Below are 19,056 nucleotides of genomic sequence, written 5' to 3'. Positions count from 1 at the left end.
TTTATTCTAATCCCCTCAATTGATAATTTCAATAAGCAAAAACAGAGCCATAATATTTAATGAGAACCGTATTTTTGCCCAATTTTATACAAAAGTCATACACAGCCGAACAACTGTGAAGGTATTCTGTAACAATTCAGTGTCAATAGCTCTCGTTTAAAATAACATAGCCCATCGATATCTAAATTATTTTTGTAAATTTATGTAGCTTAAATACGTTAATTATTTAAACATACACTATCGGACAAAAGTAAAGCAACTTAACGATATAAAAACATATTCTTAATAATTAATAGAATATTCATTGTTAGCTATAACTTTTTGACAACGTCGCGGTATTGATGAAATTAAATTTTAGACAGCAGTAATCCAAATAAATAATTCGACCAATTTTTCTTAAATTTATCAATTAAAGCATGTTTATTTGAAACACTTGTAACGCGAATACGACGTTCTATACAATAAGTAATATAATATATCCCTGAAGTTTCCTGAAATATTTATTCTGAAACCACTCCTGAACAAGACGGGATGAATTTTATGGGTCAATTCAATTTTTTTTAGTCCTGTCAATTGTTCAAAACAAAAATCGTAGATGAATCTCCCACTCAGCATAAGACAACATCACGGTTTGGAGAACGTCCCTGTACTCCAATCGATCCATAGTGCCTTCTATGGAGTGTAATGGACCTACCCCACATCACGAAAAACAACTCTATAAAAACACACTACCTTGTTCATTCTTTATTGTTGGCGTAACATACTTTGGATGAAACCTTGTTTTAACAGACCGTCTTTCTCACACTCCTCATTCCGTCAAAATTAAAAATTTTGTAACTAGTTTCGTAACTAAACAATACTTTTTTTCAATCTTGAACTGTTCAATTCAAGTGTCGTCGTGCAAATTCTAGTATATCAAGGCGATTTACTTCTGAGACCAATGCAATGGTTTCTTAGCTGGACGTCTGCTTTTATACAGTTTTGTCTCAACTAATCATCGCTGAACTCAAAGTAACTTGTCGTTCAGAAAGTTTAGCAAGTATTCTTGGTCCGTTAGGTTAGGTAACCTATAGTGAGAGTTTTATTACACTATTCTAGGTTAATTTTTAAAGAAATATTTTTCATAGTTCTTCAAGTTATGAGACACTTCTTGTAATAAAATATGTCCTCTTCAGATTTGGATATACTTGTTATTTTATGAATGACTTATGGTTGTTAAACCGTAGGTCATTCCGAGGAATTCTTTTGATCGTACTGTACATCCAAAATATAGTTAGGCCTCTCTGATCTTGTCATTTTTTCAATATGACCTCTTGCATTAAACCATGAAATTATTTTCGTCACGCTGTATTTTGGCAATTTAAACTGATTAGAAATCGTAACCTTACGCTTTCCTGCTAAAAAGGCGTTTGTGGCCATTTGTTTCAACTTTACAGATAATGATTTTTCTTTTGGTATATTTATTTAAATGAAAATGAAAGCTGTAAGATTTAATTAGCCCGCAGAATTAGAAATTTAAATTTACCTTTATCGTAAATCCTTTCTTAAATTATCAGATACAAACTTATCTGACATTTGAAAACAATAACATTTTACCTATGGTTAGCATGCCTACTATGAAAACTTCATAAGTTTTGATTTCACAGTTGTTTGCTAATTGCATTTTAAATACCGGACTGGACGCCGTTTTTATTCGATCATACGGTACTTAAATATTGGGCTTTAAGTTGCTTTACTTTTGTCCGATAATGTAGGTGACTACTACGAAATACCGTATGATCGAAAAAAAAACGGCGTCCAGTTGGCTTGGAAATGAACATCGATGATTCCCCATATAATTTTAGATAAAAAAATGACAGCGATCTTCATTTCATGGCCATCGCTGACGCCGTTTTTCTTTTATACGGTATATTCAAACACAATTTAATTGTTTATTATGTTAAATACAATACATACTATACCGCCATTACTCGCTGACGAGTATTCGACACGCATCAGAAGATGGTCACGCAAGGCGTTTTCTTTCATGAGCTTTTCTGTGACTGAAAAGCCCGATACGTGATGTTATCTGTCTACCGCACTCTAGACATTCAAAAATCTCATTGCTTTGTTGCCTCTTTACTTTTTGGTTGTCGCTCTTAACTGATTTTACAATTCTTCTCCATTCCGTTCTATTGTGAGCTGCCTCTTCCCACTCATTCTGCTTGTTAATTCCCTTTAAGTTTTCGTGGAAAATATCCTTGAACTTTTTGAGTTGTCCACCCGGCCTCCTCTTACCGTCTACAAGCTCACCGTAAAGCAGAGATTTTGGTATAGTAAACGCCACGAATGTTTGGGAGTGATTCATCGCTTGATGAAGTTAGAATCGACACGCGCGCTATCATTTTTACATTAAAAACGTAAATTTTTACCGCAGACGTAGGTTTTTAAAGGCCCGGTCTAATCATCTACCTGCGCTCCTCCTACTTATTCTAAAATGTTACCGTGAATGACAAAAACGATACTATATCGTGTTTCTTTGATTGATTCGTTTTTGTGCGTCAGTCCATTGGTGTGCTTGCAGTGCGACCAATGGGGCATTCCAGTTTATATTTATAACCAAATATATGTTTTGACAAGACTTTGACAGCTAAAACAACAAATTACAACAGATTATATATTGATTATTATATGACTTGAAACACCACGGCACTGGAATTAAGTTTTATGTGACCTTGAACAGATTAGTTCACATCGTAGCGACCGATGAATCACTCCCAACCGATACGTTGGAGACGTGATGGAACCATTTGATTCTTAAGAGTTGTCTAAGATGTCTCTGTTGCAACTTGTTTAATGCGTTCATGTGTCGGCGGTACGGTACCCAGGTTTCGCTTCCATTTAACGTGGTGGGAATTATTATCGCTCGGTACACCGCAAGTTTCGTTTTTGTGCTCAAATCATGATTGTAGAAAACCCTGTCTTTTAATTTCCAGAATGCTCTTGAGGCGCTGCTAATCCTGTGCTGAATTTCAGAGTCGATATTGGCCTTTTCCGAAATCAAACTGCCGAGGTAATTGAATTCCGCTACATATTCCAACGTTCATCTCCGATTTTTATAGCATTGTTGTGATCTTCCGGGAGAGTGCACATGATTTTAGTTTTATTGATGTTCAGCTTAAGTCCCAAGGCCTCGTATGCCCATGTATATGTGTTCAACATTTCTTGCAATTGCTGTAACGTATTTGCAACTAGAGCACAGTCATCAGCGTATTGAAGTTCTGTGATGAATTTTGTACGTGTTTTTGCCCTGGGTCTTTGTATGTTGAACAGACCGCCGTCGTATCTGTATCTAATGACCAAACCTCTCTCATGCAGTTTACTGTCCACTATAATGGAAAGCCCTGCCATGAATATATTGAATAGGAGAGGCGCTAAGACATATCCCTGCCTAACGCTTGTGTTTGTTAGGAAGGGATCGCTTAGTGATCCATGATATGACACTCTTGATTTGTTGTTGTTATGGAGGCTTTTACACACTGTAAGAAATTTGATGGGTACTCCGAACTTTTTCATAATTGCCCAAAGTGCATCTCTGTTCACAGAGTAGAAGGCTTTTGTTAGATCGATAAATGCAACGTAAAGTTTAGACTGCTACTCTTTTACTTTTTCCTATAGTTGCCGGATGGAGAATATGGAATCGACGGTACCGCGGTTGATGCGAAAACCCGTTTGCGATTCTGGGAGGATTTTTTCTATATGTGGGTGCAGGCGGTTTGACATAATTTTTGCAAGAAGTTTTCCTCCGATAGCCAGTAGTGAAATTCCTCGGTAGTTTCCGCAGTCTGATGCACTTCCTTTGTTTTTAAATATATTCACTATATTCGCGTTGCAAAAGTCCTGAGGTACCTCTTCGCTTTCCCATATGACATCAAAGAGAGCCTTAAGATGACCAATAAGTTCTTTACTTGCACACTTATAGATTTCGGCCGGAATCGCGTCACAGCCAGCTGATTTGTTGTTTTTAAGCTGTTTTATGGAGTCCTTTATTTCCTGTTCTGTTATTGGAATGTCTAATACATCGAGGCTGTTATACTGAGGTATTATGTTGAGTGCTTCCATATTAGAGTTGTTTTCTTGGTTAAGGATATGGCTGTAATGCTCTTTCCAGCGGTTTCTGATTTGCTCTTCCTCTTTTAGAAGTTCACCATTCTGTGCCATGATTGGGCATCTTGCCTTCTTAGTTGGACCGTATACTTCTTTTACAGCCTCGAAGGATTTACGATAGTCGTGATGCGTGGCATACTCCTGAATCTGACTAGCTTTTTGCAACCACCAGTTATCCTTTAGTTGGCGCAGGTTTCTTCGGAGCGTGCTGCTGGCTGCCTTAAAGTTGTCTGCTAGTCTTGGATTGTGTGGATTTGCAGTGACGGCTTGATGTGCTCTATGCTTTTGTTCCAACAAAGCCTGTATATGCGGTTGATTTTCGTTAAACCAGTCTAGTTGTTTCTTTTTGTTGGATTTTCCCAGTACTGCTTCGCTGGTTTTGTGAATCGCATCTCTTAGTTGAGTCCAGTCATGTTCAGCATCCACGACTGAGATTGAAGTTATCGGTGGAAGCGATTCCTTGATGGCTTTCCGGAGGGCGTCGGCGGTATCGTTGTTCTCTAGACCTCCTACGTTCAATCTGGTCATGTAGCTTTGCTTTTTACAGTGTGGATGTTTGGGTTTTAACTGGATTTTCATTTTTGAGATTAAAAGTCGGTGGTCAGTGCCGCATTCGGCATCTACTCTGGCTTTTGTGAGACTGACATCTTTTAGGTGCGTCCTTCGAACGATTACGTGGCCCAATTGGTGCCAATGGCCTGATCTCGGATATTTCCAGGTACCTTTAAATTTGTCCTTCAGCATGAACCACGTATTGGTAATGCAAATATTATACTCTGTGCATGTTGTTAATAAGCTTTCACCATTGCTATTTACATTTTCCATTCCATGTTTTCCCAATACGTCAGGCCATATTTCCTGTTGTTTGCCGACACGGGCGTTAAAGTCACCTAACAAAATAATTCGTTCGTGCTTTGGAATTTGTTGGAGTATATTTTGCAGAGCTTGATAAAATTTATCCTTATCCTCAATTTTAGCGTCTAGGGTAGGAGCGTAGGCACTTATGTTCACACAAATTCGTTCGTGCTTTGGAATTTGTTGGAGTATATTTTGCAGAGCTTGATAAAATTTATCCTTATCCTCAATTTTAGCGTCTAGGGTAGGAGCGTAGGCACTTATGATGTTGACGTAAGTTTTGTCTGATATGGGGTACCTTAGGATCATAAGACGTTCGGAGACACCAATAGGTACCTCTGTTAATTTGGTGGCGATTTCGTTTATGATTGCAATGCCTACGCCATGAATTCTCCTGTGTGTTGCCGGGTGACCCTTCCAAAAGAAGGTGTAATGCTCCTCAGTGAGACTACCTTCATCCGCAAAGCGAGTTTCGCTAAGAGCGGCAACATCTATATTTAGTCGGTGGAGTTCCTGTGAGACCAGTGCTGTTCTTCTTTCTGGTCGATTGGAGTTTGTTCTGTCCAGTAGAGTGCGGACGTTCCACGCCGCAAACGTGAAACATTGACGATGTTTAGTTCTCCGATGATACGCTCGAGTATGCACCCCCTCCGGGAGATCCGATCGAGGGGGTATTTTACCTCCGGACGATGATTTTGGCCTACTCCAATGTTCCATCTTTGATGAGTGTAAGCTGCGTAAAAAGGTTAAACTGTGACGGTTACGCTGCCGCACAGTTTGGCTGCAACTGTAGCACGGGATGGCTATGGCACAGTGACGACTGCGACGATAGTTCCCTTGTGCTACGCTCTCGGCCGGCTAGATGTAGTTTACTACTCCTCTTCCCCAGAAAGGTGGTAGGTCTGAGGGTTGTATAATGATATACCGCCTATACTCGGTCGTCAGAGCCTCGTTTGTTTAAACAGGGTGCACCAACCACCACCAGGGTGAGGTTGACTTTTGGGTAAGCTAGGCTATATGTATCGCTTCAGTACCCCTTGCACCCCAATTTTAATTTTAATTATGTTAAATAAACGTTGTGTGTCGGGTGATAAAAGTAAGAAACAAGACATAAGATTCAAATCATCTACAAACAGATTTTTTCACAAGTAGTAGTATTTTACAATTTAATATATTTTTCTTTTTTCTCGTGGGCCGATTTTGATGATTTTTTAAGGAATATGTTGCAAAATTATCTGACTTTTTAGTATCTTTCTAAATTAAAAACTAATGTCGATTTTGAAAATAGTTACTAACTGTCACTAGAAAATTGCCATGGCGATACCAGCCATCTTTATTGCCATTTTATTTAAAAATCGCTTTTTATTGGAAATCTGAGATAGATAGGTATAGGAAACCCTAATATAGTTTGAAAGAGCATTTGAATCTGCTTCGATTTATTTAAAAAAATACAGGGTGTTGCATTTGAAATAACATAGTTTTTATGTAAAATAAATCCTTAAAATAGGTCACTAATTTTTGGTACCCCTGTATAAATTTAATGAAACAGTAACATTTTTCAGTAAAGTTTATTTCTTTATCTTTAAACTCAGAATTAATTCTGAAAAGTAATGTACAGGGTGTTGATAATCAATTCTCTTGTAGCATACATATTTAAATATCTTAAAAATTTAAAAAACAATGATTTTAAACATATTTAACCCTTATAATAAATGCCTTTTTTTGGGCCCAAGAATCCAAAAATGAATAAGATACCGGGTGTTCCATAAAAAAAAGTACAACTTTGGTATGGATCTTAGTTCTGAGACAACCTGTATGTTTCAAAATAATTTTAAATTGTGCACATTGCCTCCCCACATATACCCATAAAATATTTTGTTTCTACATCTTTCCGTTTTCGTATAATCAACCGAGGCGAATGAGGTGCGCCACCCTGTATAAACCGACGCCTGGGGCATGGGGAGGACAGAAAACATTCAGAATCGGTCCTTTTAAAATAAATTCAAATAAATCTCTTTTAGATAAATAGTTGTAAATAAGTTTATAAATATCCTTTAAGTGTGTTATCGTTATTGTTTTGTTACTTTTATTTTTTGTTTTGTGTTAAAATAAATTGTGTTAAATAAATTAGACTTTTTATCCACACGGAACCGACGAAAAATGTAATAAATTAAATACTTAAATTAGTAATAAAATACGTAAATTATTAAAATGAGATACTTATTAAAATCTTCTAAAATAAGTATATTTACAGGAAGGGCGGATTACTTCTAAATAATATCCTAGGAGTTGCTGGAGGATGTCTAATGTGGTGTACAAAAGTAGCGAACTCTTACGAAATGCTGTTTTTTGGCCGATTTATTATGGGCGTTAATTGTGGTAAGTGTGTGATATATCATAGATAAAAAAAGAAGTTTAGATTAGAAAGTGCCCATAAGGACAATGTAAAGACTATTTGGCGCTATTCTTAGAACGGTCGCTCTCCAAAGCTTTTGATAATTTCGGAGCGGTTCGACGTTTTCCGGAATTAAGTCGCCAAATATTGTTTATTCAAAGTTATTATTATTTTCTTTTAATTTTTTAAATAAAATACAGTGTATTGCATATAAGAAACTTTATTTTATAAAAGGACATGCATGAAATTCCTATGAAACATTGGAAACCGACGTTATGCCACGATGGTTTTTGCAGTTCACAGTTCACACAGCTTTTTAAGTTTTTAATGCCACTTTTTCACAATTATCACGGGTTTGAGTAAATAAAATTTAAATTAAACTCACAATATAGCAATAATTACATTCAAAATGGACGCTTTAAACACTTTTAAATATTTTTTCAATGAGGGCGGTTTAAATTTTGAAAGATTTTATAATTTTTGAAGATTCTGATTTTAACAAGAAAAAATTAATTCTGTTCTTGCTAGCCGTTGTTCTTAGCAACCGCTATAGCAGCGCCCTCCAACGCATGCGCTCCAAAACAATTATCAATCTTGACGGCAAGCCTTTAGCATTCCAATCTAAACTTGTTTCCTTTATCCTGATGATTAAAATAAATTAATAATATAAACAGACAAATATTGCAAATATATATTTCTTTTTTAGGACTGAATACTTCTTTAGTACCTATGTATATATCCGAAATTTCCCCTTTGAATCTACGTGGCGGATTAGGAACAATTAATCAATTAGCAGTTACTGTGGGATTATTAATATCTCAGGTGCTCGGTATCGAACAAATACTCGGAACTAGCGAAGGATGGCCTCTTCTTCTAGGTTTGGCTGTTGTACCTGCCTTAATGCAATTACTTCTTCTTCCAGTGTGTCCAGAGAGTCCCAGGTATCTACTTATAACGAAACAATGGGAAGAAGAGGCCAGAAGAGCTTTGAGAAGATTGAGAGCTAGCAATCAGGTAAATTTCTTTATTATCTTATACATACTGGGTCCTGCAACAGTGCGTCGGGCATCTGTAGCACCTGAAATAAAATAGCAGGTGTGTTTTTGGAATTTTGTTTAAGTGCAAACCTAATGGTGTGTTTAGACTTGAGCACGCACGAGCTGAGCGTTCGTTCGCGCTCTCGGCTCCGTTCAAATTAAAAACTTATTTTTCGACGAATGAAGTGATCCACTTGTGCGCGCACAATAGAGTTGTGTTGGCAAAAATAATGGACGACCAAGAAACAAGAAATAGTCGGGGCTGCAGTCATTGTTATGTACAGCTTAATTATTAAAAAGAAGACAAATCGAAAACATCGTCGCTGGTGGCAAACCCAAATTTTTAGAAATCGATATAATTTACTGCAACAACTTAGTGTCTGAGGAGGGCTATGATCAGTTCAAAAACTTTACAAGAATAACCAGGCCCGACTTTGAATATTTACAAAATTTAATAACACCAAAAATTACGAACAAAATATACAAATTTTAGAATAGCAATTTCATTAATATCGACATGTTCAATATTAATTTTATTTACAAGGTCTTGCCATGCGTTATTTTTTTTTTTGGTTTTTTAATAATACGAAGAATGTTTAACATGCCATAATATAGGCAACTTTTCATATTTTTCAATTAATAATAACGAAGATTCATTGATACACTCCATACTTTTAATAAAGAAAACGGAAAAAAAATCACACATGCACGCACGAACGCAGGCAAAACAAATTGCCGGTGCAAACTGAGCGTTCGCGCACACATAAATCCCTTTGAGCACGGACCAAAAACCGGCACCAGACGGCTCACGTTCGCGGCTGCTCGCGCACAGACAGATTCAGAGTGGGCGTGCGCGTACAGCCGTATACACTTGAGCATTCGCGAAGGATCAGTGCGTGCGTGCTCAAGTCTAAACGCACCATAAAGTATGTACTGGGATGTATTTCAGGAAAATATTTTAACTTTAAGGCTGAACAAAGTGTCAGTGGATCAGGATATTTTTTTAAATGGAACAATCTGTTTATTATTGCTTTTTTTTGGTTTTCTTCCCGACCACTTTACATCATCCGAAGATATTATTAAATATATTTTGATAATTTCAGAGATATTAATATATAAATTAAAAATAAGAAGAATGAAATTATTGGGCAAACCTACAGTAAGATTAGCCATGAAACATGACTACCCGTAGACACTTATTAGTGTTTCGGCTCATTAAATCTTTCTCTGAATCATGGTAGTACGACGTATCTATTCTTAGGTATCTGAACAGTGATACTTGCTCAATAATTTTGTTTTCTACTAAAAGTTTGCGTCTTACCGGCTCTTTAGAGAAAGTTAGGCATTTAGTTTTTTTTTGTGTAGAGATAATCATATTTAATTATCGGCTTACTTGATTGAATTTATGAAGCTGTCTCTGCATATCGTCCTCTGTCTCCGTGATAATGACCACATCATCAGCGTGACACACCATGCTAACTCGGTTGTGTCCCATTTGATAACCGATGTTCATCGTCACCTTTTCTATGATGATGTCCATTAAAAGATTAAATAAGAAGGGGCTAAGGCTGTCTCCTTTTCTAATGCCTCCTGGTGTTGGTATGTCTCGTGTTAGATTATTTCCTGCTTTTACTTGAGTTGAGTTGTTATCGATACTTAGCTTTCTGATGATTTTCACAATATTATCAGGCACTTTTTTCTGTTTCAATATGTTTATAACGTCAGATAGCGTACTTTTTAAGCATCGAATGGGGCTTAAGTCAAGTTGATGAAGTCTATTGATTTTTCTTTAATTTGTTTAATGATGAATACGGCGTCTGTAGTGGATCTATTTCGTTTAAAACCTTGTTGTTCGTCCCTATTCGTAATTTGTTCTTCAAGTTTTCCTTTCAAAATATTAGTGAAAAGTTTTATGGTTGTATTGAGGAGAGTTATGTTTTCGGATGTAGCTTTTTGCCCTTTCTTAAATATAGGAATTGTGACGCTTTTGTGCTTTGCGGATTTTCTAATGATTTGAGAATCTTGTTAAATAACAATCTTGGATATTTTACTAGCTCGGAACCACCAGGCTTCAGAAGTTTATTTGTAATATTGTCTGTTCCTGGCGCTTTTCGGTTCTTCATTTCTTCATTGTTCTAAGTATCTCTTCCTCTTCGATTGTTGCGTGATAGTTTGTTTCGTAGTTTTCAATATACAGGGTGGTCCGAATTGTATTCCGGAAACTTCGGCAGCATATTCTGCAGATAAAAGTAAGTATAAAAGTTCGTATAAATATATGCCCTAAATGCTTAGTTTCTGAAATACAGGGTGTAGAAGTTTCATTTTTATTTCGATTTTTTCCAAATAATTTCTGAAGCAATGTAAATATTTGAATGAAAATTGGTGCCTAGGAGTTTTTTGATATGAGAAATTTGATTTTGATGTCTATATGTCTCCTACTTGTAGATGGCGCCACCTACATATTTTTTAACTGATTTGAAGAGTAATAACTTTTCGTCCGTACCTGTATAAAACCACTGAGTAAAAAAATATACATTCACGAAGTTTTTTACGTAAAAAATATCTCTTGGTAAAAATCGCTACGAGTAATGGTTCTCGAGATATTTTAAATCGGAATTATCAATACCTATCATAATTGACATAAATTAAACATATTGACTAAATAGTTATTAGACTGAAATCATAAATTTGAAATGTTTTTGTGCCAAAAGTTCAACAGAAACTGTTTTAGTATCATTTTTTCGCAGAAAAGTTTATAATTAATTTTAAAAATAAAAACTTTCTAAATTTAGTATTTCAGTCAACCAAACCAAACCAAACCAAACTATCTACTCAACGTGTTTATTTTTTATCAATGATAACATATGTATTGACTATTTTCAGTCTAAATATCTTGAGAACGGTTGCTCGTAGCGATTTTTACTAAGAGACATTTTTTACGTAAAAAGTCATGAAAATGTATATTTTTTCACTCTGTAGTTTTATACAGGTACGAACGAAAAGTTATTACTCTTCAAAACAGTTAAAACACATATAGGTAGCGCCCTTTACAAGTAGGAGTCATATTGACATCAAAATCAAATTTCTCATGTTCAAAAACTACCAGATACCAATTTTCATCCAAATATTGACGTTACTTCATAAATTATTTCGAAAAAATCGAAATAAAAATGAAACTTCTACACCCTGGATCTCCGAAACTATGCATTTTAGGACATACATTTATATGAACTTTTTTACTTATTTTTATCTGCAGGATGTGCTGCCGGAGTTTCCGGAATACAGTTCGGACCACCCTGTATATTGTATCTTATGTGCTGTATAATACCGTGAAGTATTTTTTCCATGTTTTAATTTCAACTCCCTTTGTACATTTTCGTTCACTGGTTTCTTTCTGTTTTTCAGCATCTTCCATACCTTTCTTTGTGCTCCATATATGTCATGGTCCATATCGCTTGTGAATTTACTCCAGTGTTCTCGTTTTATTGCTTTAGTTCTAGAATTCACTCTATTTCTTATTGCAACATATTCTCGATGGGTTTCCTCCGATGGTGTGCTTTTGTATTTAATGTAGCTTCGCTTTTTTTGTTGTGAAAAATCTTTGATTTCTTCGCAAAACCAGGACTTTGTGTTGTTTGTAGCATTTATGTTTATTGTTTGTATTTACTTTGCTATAAATATCTTAATCTTTAACAGGGTGTCTCTACGCAGAACTTGCTAAAATATAAAATAAATTTTAATTGTTTTTTTTATGGAATACACTCTATGTTACTGTTTTGTTAGATGGAGTATTAAAAAAACATACATTTTTTGTTTAAAGTATTCCAAAAGTTTTAACCGAAACGTTGTCTTTTTGAATTTATTTTCAAACAAAATTAATTTGAATGTGATAGACAATGACTTAATATTTATACTAAAAAAAGAATTTCGGGCTTCCCTTGTCTTTATGTACACTCAGATGCAAAAAAACGCAACAGAGAAATTTTTGGTCAAATTTAAAGTGTTTAATTTTTGTTATTTTTAGCCCTATTTGCATGATTTTTTTAGCAAACTGTATGTAATTATACTTAATTAATTATTCTACCTCTAATGAACTTTAATAATTGGCATATTATACAGGGTTAATCGAGGGGTTGTTTTTTTAGCCTAATTTTAAAACACCCTGTGCAATAATTTCGTGTATAAATTTTCCTAAAATGTAATTTTACGGTAAGAACCATGTCTCCTGAGCATTTTGTTTTTTGGATCACGTCAATGCATGCTTTGGTTAATTTTTAAGAGCAAAATGAACTGATCACGATCAATTTGCATTTTTTTCAGATATTATTACTTTTGATGTAATTTTTTAAAAAGACTAGATGTTTTTAGTGACTATTGTCGTAACGCTGCATCGGATACTCTATACTAAATTAAAAAAAAATGTTAAAGACTTACGATACAGTCCTGGTTTTAATAAACATTAATAACGATAACAGAACTAACGATATTCTGGTGATTGATGGAAAACATCTGGTATACTGAAGTATACAAACCGAAAAAAAATTGTAAAAAATACCCTAATACTTTGTATTGCCTCCCCGGCTGCTATAACTGCCTGTATACGTTTGTTCATACTGTCATTGAGGCTGCATATATCATATTGCGTTATGTTTCCCCATTCTTCTTTAAGAACCAAGCTAAGTTCATTTAATGAAGCTGGTAACGCTTCGCGACCTGTAACCCTCCTGCCAAGCATTTCCCAAACATCGAACATGATGGACAATTCATAGTAGTATATAGTTCATAATAATCACCAAAGCTGCCTTGTTATATTGAAAAAAATTAAATTATAATTGAAAAAATTGCAAATTGTTGGTGGCAAGTTCATTTCGCTCTTAAAAATTAACTAAGGCATGTATTGACATGATCCAAAAAACAAAATGCTCAGGAGACATGGTTCTGACCCTAAAATTATATTTCAGGAAAATTTACACACGAAATTATTGCACAGGGTGTGTCAAAGTTAAGGTAAAAAAACAAACCCTCGATTAACCCTGTATAAAATGCCAAATACTAAAGTTTATAAAAAATTGAGTTTACAAATTAAAGCCGATATAATTATATACAGCTTGCTAAAAAAATCATGAAAATAGGGCTAAAATTAACAAAAATATAACAGTTTAAATTTGACCAAAATTTTCTCCGTTGCGTTTTTTTTGCATCTGAGTGTACATAAAGACAAGGGAAGCCCGAAATTCTTTTTTTAGTATAAATATTGAGTCATTGTCTATCACATTCAAATTAATTTTGTTTGAAAATAAATTCAAAAAGACATGGTATGCTTTTTTATAGATCTTTCTATTGGGTATTGAAAGCGCCAATTCTTTAAAAAATGTATTAAATGTCATGTTTATAGTCCCATGATAGTTAGTAACTAATTTTTATATTTATTATATATTTAAATTGCATATTAAATGCATACTATCTGCTAATAGGTGGAAGAAGATATTGAGGAAATGAGAGCCGAAGAACGAGCACAACAAGCCGAGTCATCTATTAGCATGCTGGAACTAATTTGCTCACCCACTCTTCGTGCACCACTTATTATTGGTATTGTAATGCAGCTATCGCAACAGTTATCAGGGATCAACGCTGTAAGTAGTAAAATTATGTAACCTTATACAATTAAATATGTTTGTGTGGTCTCTTGTGTGACTCATATGTTCACTCATATGTGACTCAAATCTAGATATAATTGATCTTCTGGTTTGTCTAACATATTCTTGATTACAATTCTTACACAAAATTTTATAAATACCCGACAAAAAATGTCGGTGTAATAATATAGGGTGGCGCACCTCATTCGCCTCGGTTGATTATGCGAAAACGGAAAGATGTAGAAACAAAAAATCTCATGGGTATATGTGGGGAGGCAATGTGCATAATTTAAAATTATTTTGAAATATACAGGGTGTCTGAGAACTAAGATCCATACCAAAATTATATTTTTTCTTATGGAACACCCGGTATTTTATTTCATTTTTGGATTCTTGAGCCCAAAAAAGGTATTTATTATAAGGGTTAAATATGTTTAAAATATTTGGTTTTTGAGATATTTAAAGATATTTAAATATGCATGCTACAAAAGAATTGATTATTAACACCCTGTACATTGCTTTTCAGAATTAATTCTTGTACTGAGTTTAAAGGTAAAGAAATAAACTTTACTGAATGTTATATGCTTGCTTAAATTTATACAGGGGTACCAAAAATTGGTGATCTATTTTAAGGATTTATTTTACATAAAAACTTTGTTATTTCAAATGAAATACCCTGAATTTTTTTAAATAAATCGAAGCAGATTCATATGCTCTTTCAAACTATATCGGGTTTCCTATGCTTATCTATTTCAGATTTTGAATAAAAAGCGATTTTTAAATAAAATGGCAATCAAGATGGCTGGTATCGCCATGGCAATTTTCTAGTGACAGTTAATAATTATTTTCAAAATCGACATTAGTTTATGGCCATTATTATTTAAACAGTTTACTAAAATTTACCCACAATAGTTCAATAAGTAAGTATTCTTTATTTTATGAAGAAAAATAAAACCGTATCTTCTGGCGGCTGGCGGAACTTGTTTCTTGGCCTCAAGAGCTTATGCTCAAAGATATCCAAATAAAAATCTTCCTGATAAGCGTTCCTTTGAAAAACTACTTGTCCTATTTCGCAGAGTGTAGTTTATAAAAAACTTATTAGGCAGAAACCTGTCGTTGGAAGTAAAGAAAATGAATTTGCCGTAATTGGCTCTTTTATAGAAAATCCATATATCTACAACTTATCGTAAAATAAAACAAAGAACTACTTCTTCGTTTTTCTTGATAGACCATATATGATACGTATTAACAAATATTATTTACTAGCGTGTACCCGCGACTTCGTTCGCGACGAATTACTAATTTGTAGTGGTGATGATAAAACAAAGCAAGAATTTCCATTAACATACAAACTGGATAACATTTTTTAACATTTATGTCAGCATGAGAAAAAACAATATGGCGATATTATTATATAACTTGGTAATATTTGAGGGGTAGTTTCATCTCGTTGGAATTTGACTTTCGAAAAATCCGTTTGCCAAAAATAAGCTTTTTACGTCAAGCAGTTTAAGCAGAATCGTGGTTAAAAAATTACCCAACTTTTTGGAACACCATGTATGATTTTTTAAAAAATTTCAAAATATGTAAAAAAATAAATAAATTATGCTTGTCCAAGCGTTTTCCCGTAAGACTAACCGTTTTTTAAATAACAAATATTGTAATATTTGAGGGGCGTTTTCACCCTCTTGGAATTTGAGATTGGAGAAACTCCTCCTTCTAGAAGCTCTGCACCCCACAGTCAATCCGTTTGCCAAAAATCAGCTTTAAACGTCAAGCAGCTTAAGCAGAATCATGATTACTCAATGGTCATATTTTATGAAACACCCTGTATAAATTTATAAAAAATCTTAAAATATGTGAAACAACAAAATAAAATATACGTGTTTAAGAGTTTTTCCGAAAAACTCACCGGTTTTTAAATAAAAAATATTTTAATTTTTGAGGGATAGTTTCACCCCCTTAGAATTCGAGTTCGAAAAATCCCTTCTTATCGAACCTCTACGCCCTAAAGTCAATCCGTTTTCCAAAAATCAGTTTTTTACGTCAAGCGCTTTAAGCAGAATCGTGATTAATCAATGACCAGATTTTTTGAAACACTCTGTATACATTTTTTAAAAATCTTAAAATATGTAAAAAAACAAAATAAAATATACGTGTTTAAGCGTTTTTTCGGAAACTTGACCGTTTTTTAAATAAAAAATATTGTAATATTTGAGGGGTGGTTTCACCCTCTTGGAACTGGAATTTCGAAAAATTCCTTCTTATCGAACCTCGATACCCTATAATCAACCTGTATGCCAAAATTGAGCTTCTTACGTTGAGTGGTTTGAGCAGGATCGTGATTAATCAGTATTTCAGTCACTTAAGGATTTTATATATTAGTATAGATTAAACTATTGTAGGTAAATTAAATAAAAGTAAACTGGTATAAATTTAAATAAAGTCTATAAACTAATTTCGATTTTGAAAATAGCTACTAATTGTCACTAAATAGAAACTTGCCCTGACGACACTAGCCCTCTTGGTTGCCATTTTATAGAAAAATCGCTCTTTATTCAAAATCTGAGCTAGATAGGCATAGGAAACCCTGATATAGTTTGAAAGAGCATATGAATCTGCTTCGAATTACTTAAAAAATACAGGGTGTTGTATTTGAAATAACGAAGTTTTTATGTAAAATGAATATTTAAAATAGACCAGCAATTTTTGGTACCCTGTATAAATTTAAGGAAGCAATAACATATTTTAGTAAAGTTTATTTCTTTACCTTTAAACTCAGTACAATAATTAATTCTAAAAAGTAATGTACAGGGTGTTAATAATCAATTCTTTTGAGCATTAGCTATGTCGATTTTGAAAATAGTTAGTAACCGTCACTAGAAAATTGCCATGGCGATACCAGCCATCTTGATTGCCATTTAATTTAAAAAGCGCTTTTTATTACAAAATCTGAGATAGATAGGTATAGGAAACCTTAATATAGTTTGAAAGAGCATTTGAATCTGCTTTGATTTGTTTAAAAAATACAGGGTGTTGCATTTGAAATAACAAAGTTTTTATGTAAAATAAATCGTAAAATAGATCACTACTTTTTGGTACCTGTATAAATTTAAGAAAACAATAACATTTTTCAGTAAAGTTTATTTCTTTACCTTTTAACTCAGTACAAGAATTAATTCTGAAAAGTAATGTACATGGTGTTAATAATCAATTCTTTTGTAGCATGCATATTTAAATATCTTTAAATATCTCAAAAACCAAAGATTTTAAACATATTTAACCGTTATAATAAATACCTTTTTTTTGGACCCCAGAATCCAAAAATGAAATAAAATAACGGGTGTTCCATAAGAAAAAATATAACTTTGGTATGGATCTTAGTTCTGGGACACCCTGTATATTTCAAACTAATTTCAAATTGTGCACATTGCCTCCCCACATATACCCATAAAATATTTTGTTTCTACATCTTTCCGTTTTCGTATAATCAACCGAGGCGAATGACGTGCGCCACTCTGTATAATTAGTTATATTATTCAAATAATATACATATTATAAATATCATTCCTTATAATTTATTTATTATTTTTTTAAATGATGTCTGAAAGTACCACAAGACTACAGAAAGTAATTTGATTATTTAACTCGTTTTGTTAAATGATTTAAATCGTTTTATGGCAAAATATATGGAAGATTTAAATCACTTCTGAGCTATTTTAATTCTTTCGAAAGTATTTAAATCATTTTGATAGTATTTAAATCGTGTCTAAACGTATTTAAATCTGTTTAAAAGATTTAAATCATATTTTTAAGTTCAAAATAAAAGATTAGAAAAAAGAAAAAGTATTTAAATCATAAAACAGATGTAAATCTCTTAAAAAAGTCACAGCTTTGGTTATATTATAAATGTTTCGTATACTCGCTATTTAAACCCGTGTATTTGTACATGCCGGTTGTTTACGATATTCTGCAATGGTGGCAGCACCGGCAGAGAATGCACCAAGCGTATAATAACAGATAACTAAATTACAGAAAAAAAAATTCTATAGGTGTTAATACAGCTACAAATCTGTCACTCCCGCTTTATCTTTTTTTCTTAAATTTAGTAGTTAGTTAAGTTTTAGTTTCCCATCATTTATCATTTAACTATCTTATTAAATTCGTTTTCACCCTCTTGGAATTTGAGATTCGAGAAACTCCTCCTTCTAGAACCTCTGCACCCCACAGTCAATCCGTTTGCCAAAAATCAGCTTTAAACGTCAAGCAGCTTAAGCAGAATCATGATTACTCAATGGTCATATTTTATGAAACACCCTGTATAAATTTATAAAAAATCTTAAAATATGTGAAAAAACAAAATAAAATATACGTGTTTAAGAGTTTTTTCCGAAAAATATTTTAGTATTTGAGGGATAGTTCCACCCCCTTAGAATTCGAGTTTCGAAAAATCCCTTCTTATCGAACCTCTACGCCCTAAAGTCAATCCGTTTTCCAAAAATCAGCTTTTTACGTCAAGCGCTTTAAGCAGAATCGTGATTAATCAATGACCAGATTTTTGGAAACACTCTGTATACATTTTTTAAAAATCTTAAAATATGTAAAAAAACAAAATAAAATATACGTGTTTAAGCGTTTTTTCGGAAACTTGGCCGTTTTTTAAATAAAAAATATTGTAATATTTGAGGGGTGGTTTCACCCTCTTGGAACTGGAATTTCGAAAAATCCCTTCTTGTCGAACCTCTACACCCTAGAATCAACCTGTATGCCAAAATTGAGCTTCTTACGTTGAGTGGTTTGAGCAGGATCGTGATTAATCAGTATTTCAGTCACTTAAGGATTTTATATATTAGTATAGATTAAACTATTGTAGGTAAATTAAATAAAAGTAAACTGGTATAAATTTAAATAAAGTCTATAAACTAATTTCGATTTTGAAAATAGCTACTAATTGTCACTAGAAACTTGCCCTGACGACACTAGCCCT

At 33.6% G+C, this 19,056-nt stretch overlaps 1 protein-coding gene across 8 annotated transcripts in view; it reads left to right on the top strand.

The window, feature by feature from the left end:
* The window catches only part of LOC115887867 (glucose transporter type 1), a 162,590-nt gene that overhangs the window by 104,364 nt on the left and 39,170 nt on the right, over nucleotides 1-19,056 (top strand). For all 8 annotated transcript variants that reach the window (XM_030907384.1, XM_030907389.1, XM_030907383.1 and 5 more), the window contains 3 exons: nucleotides 7,256-7,380; nucleotides 8,103-8,410; nucleotides 13,908-14,066. In XM_030907384.1, coding sequence (XP_030763244.1) covers nucleotides 7,256-7,380; nucleotides 8,103-8,410; nucleotides 13,908-14,066 — 592 coding nt within the window. The remainder of the gene's footprint in view (nucleotides 1-7,255; nucleotides 7,381-8,102; nucleotides 8,411-13,907; nucleotides 14,067-19,056) is intronic.

Source organism: Sitophilus oryzae, unplaced genomic scaffold (assembly GCF_002938485.1).
Source record: "Sitophilus oryzae breed Bouriz unplaced genomic scaffold, Soryzae_2.0 scaffold_649_pilon_pilon, whole genome shotgun sequence".
NCBI classification, from domain to species: Eukaryota; Metazoa; Arthropoda; class Insecta; order Coleoptera; family Curculionidae; genus Sitophilus; species Sitophilus oryzae.
This window is presented reverse-complemented; position numbering and strand designations above follow the sequence as displayed.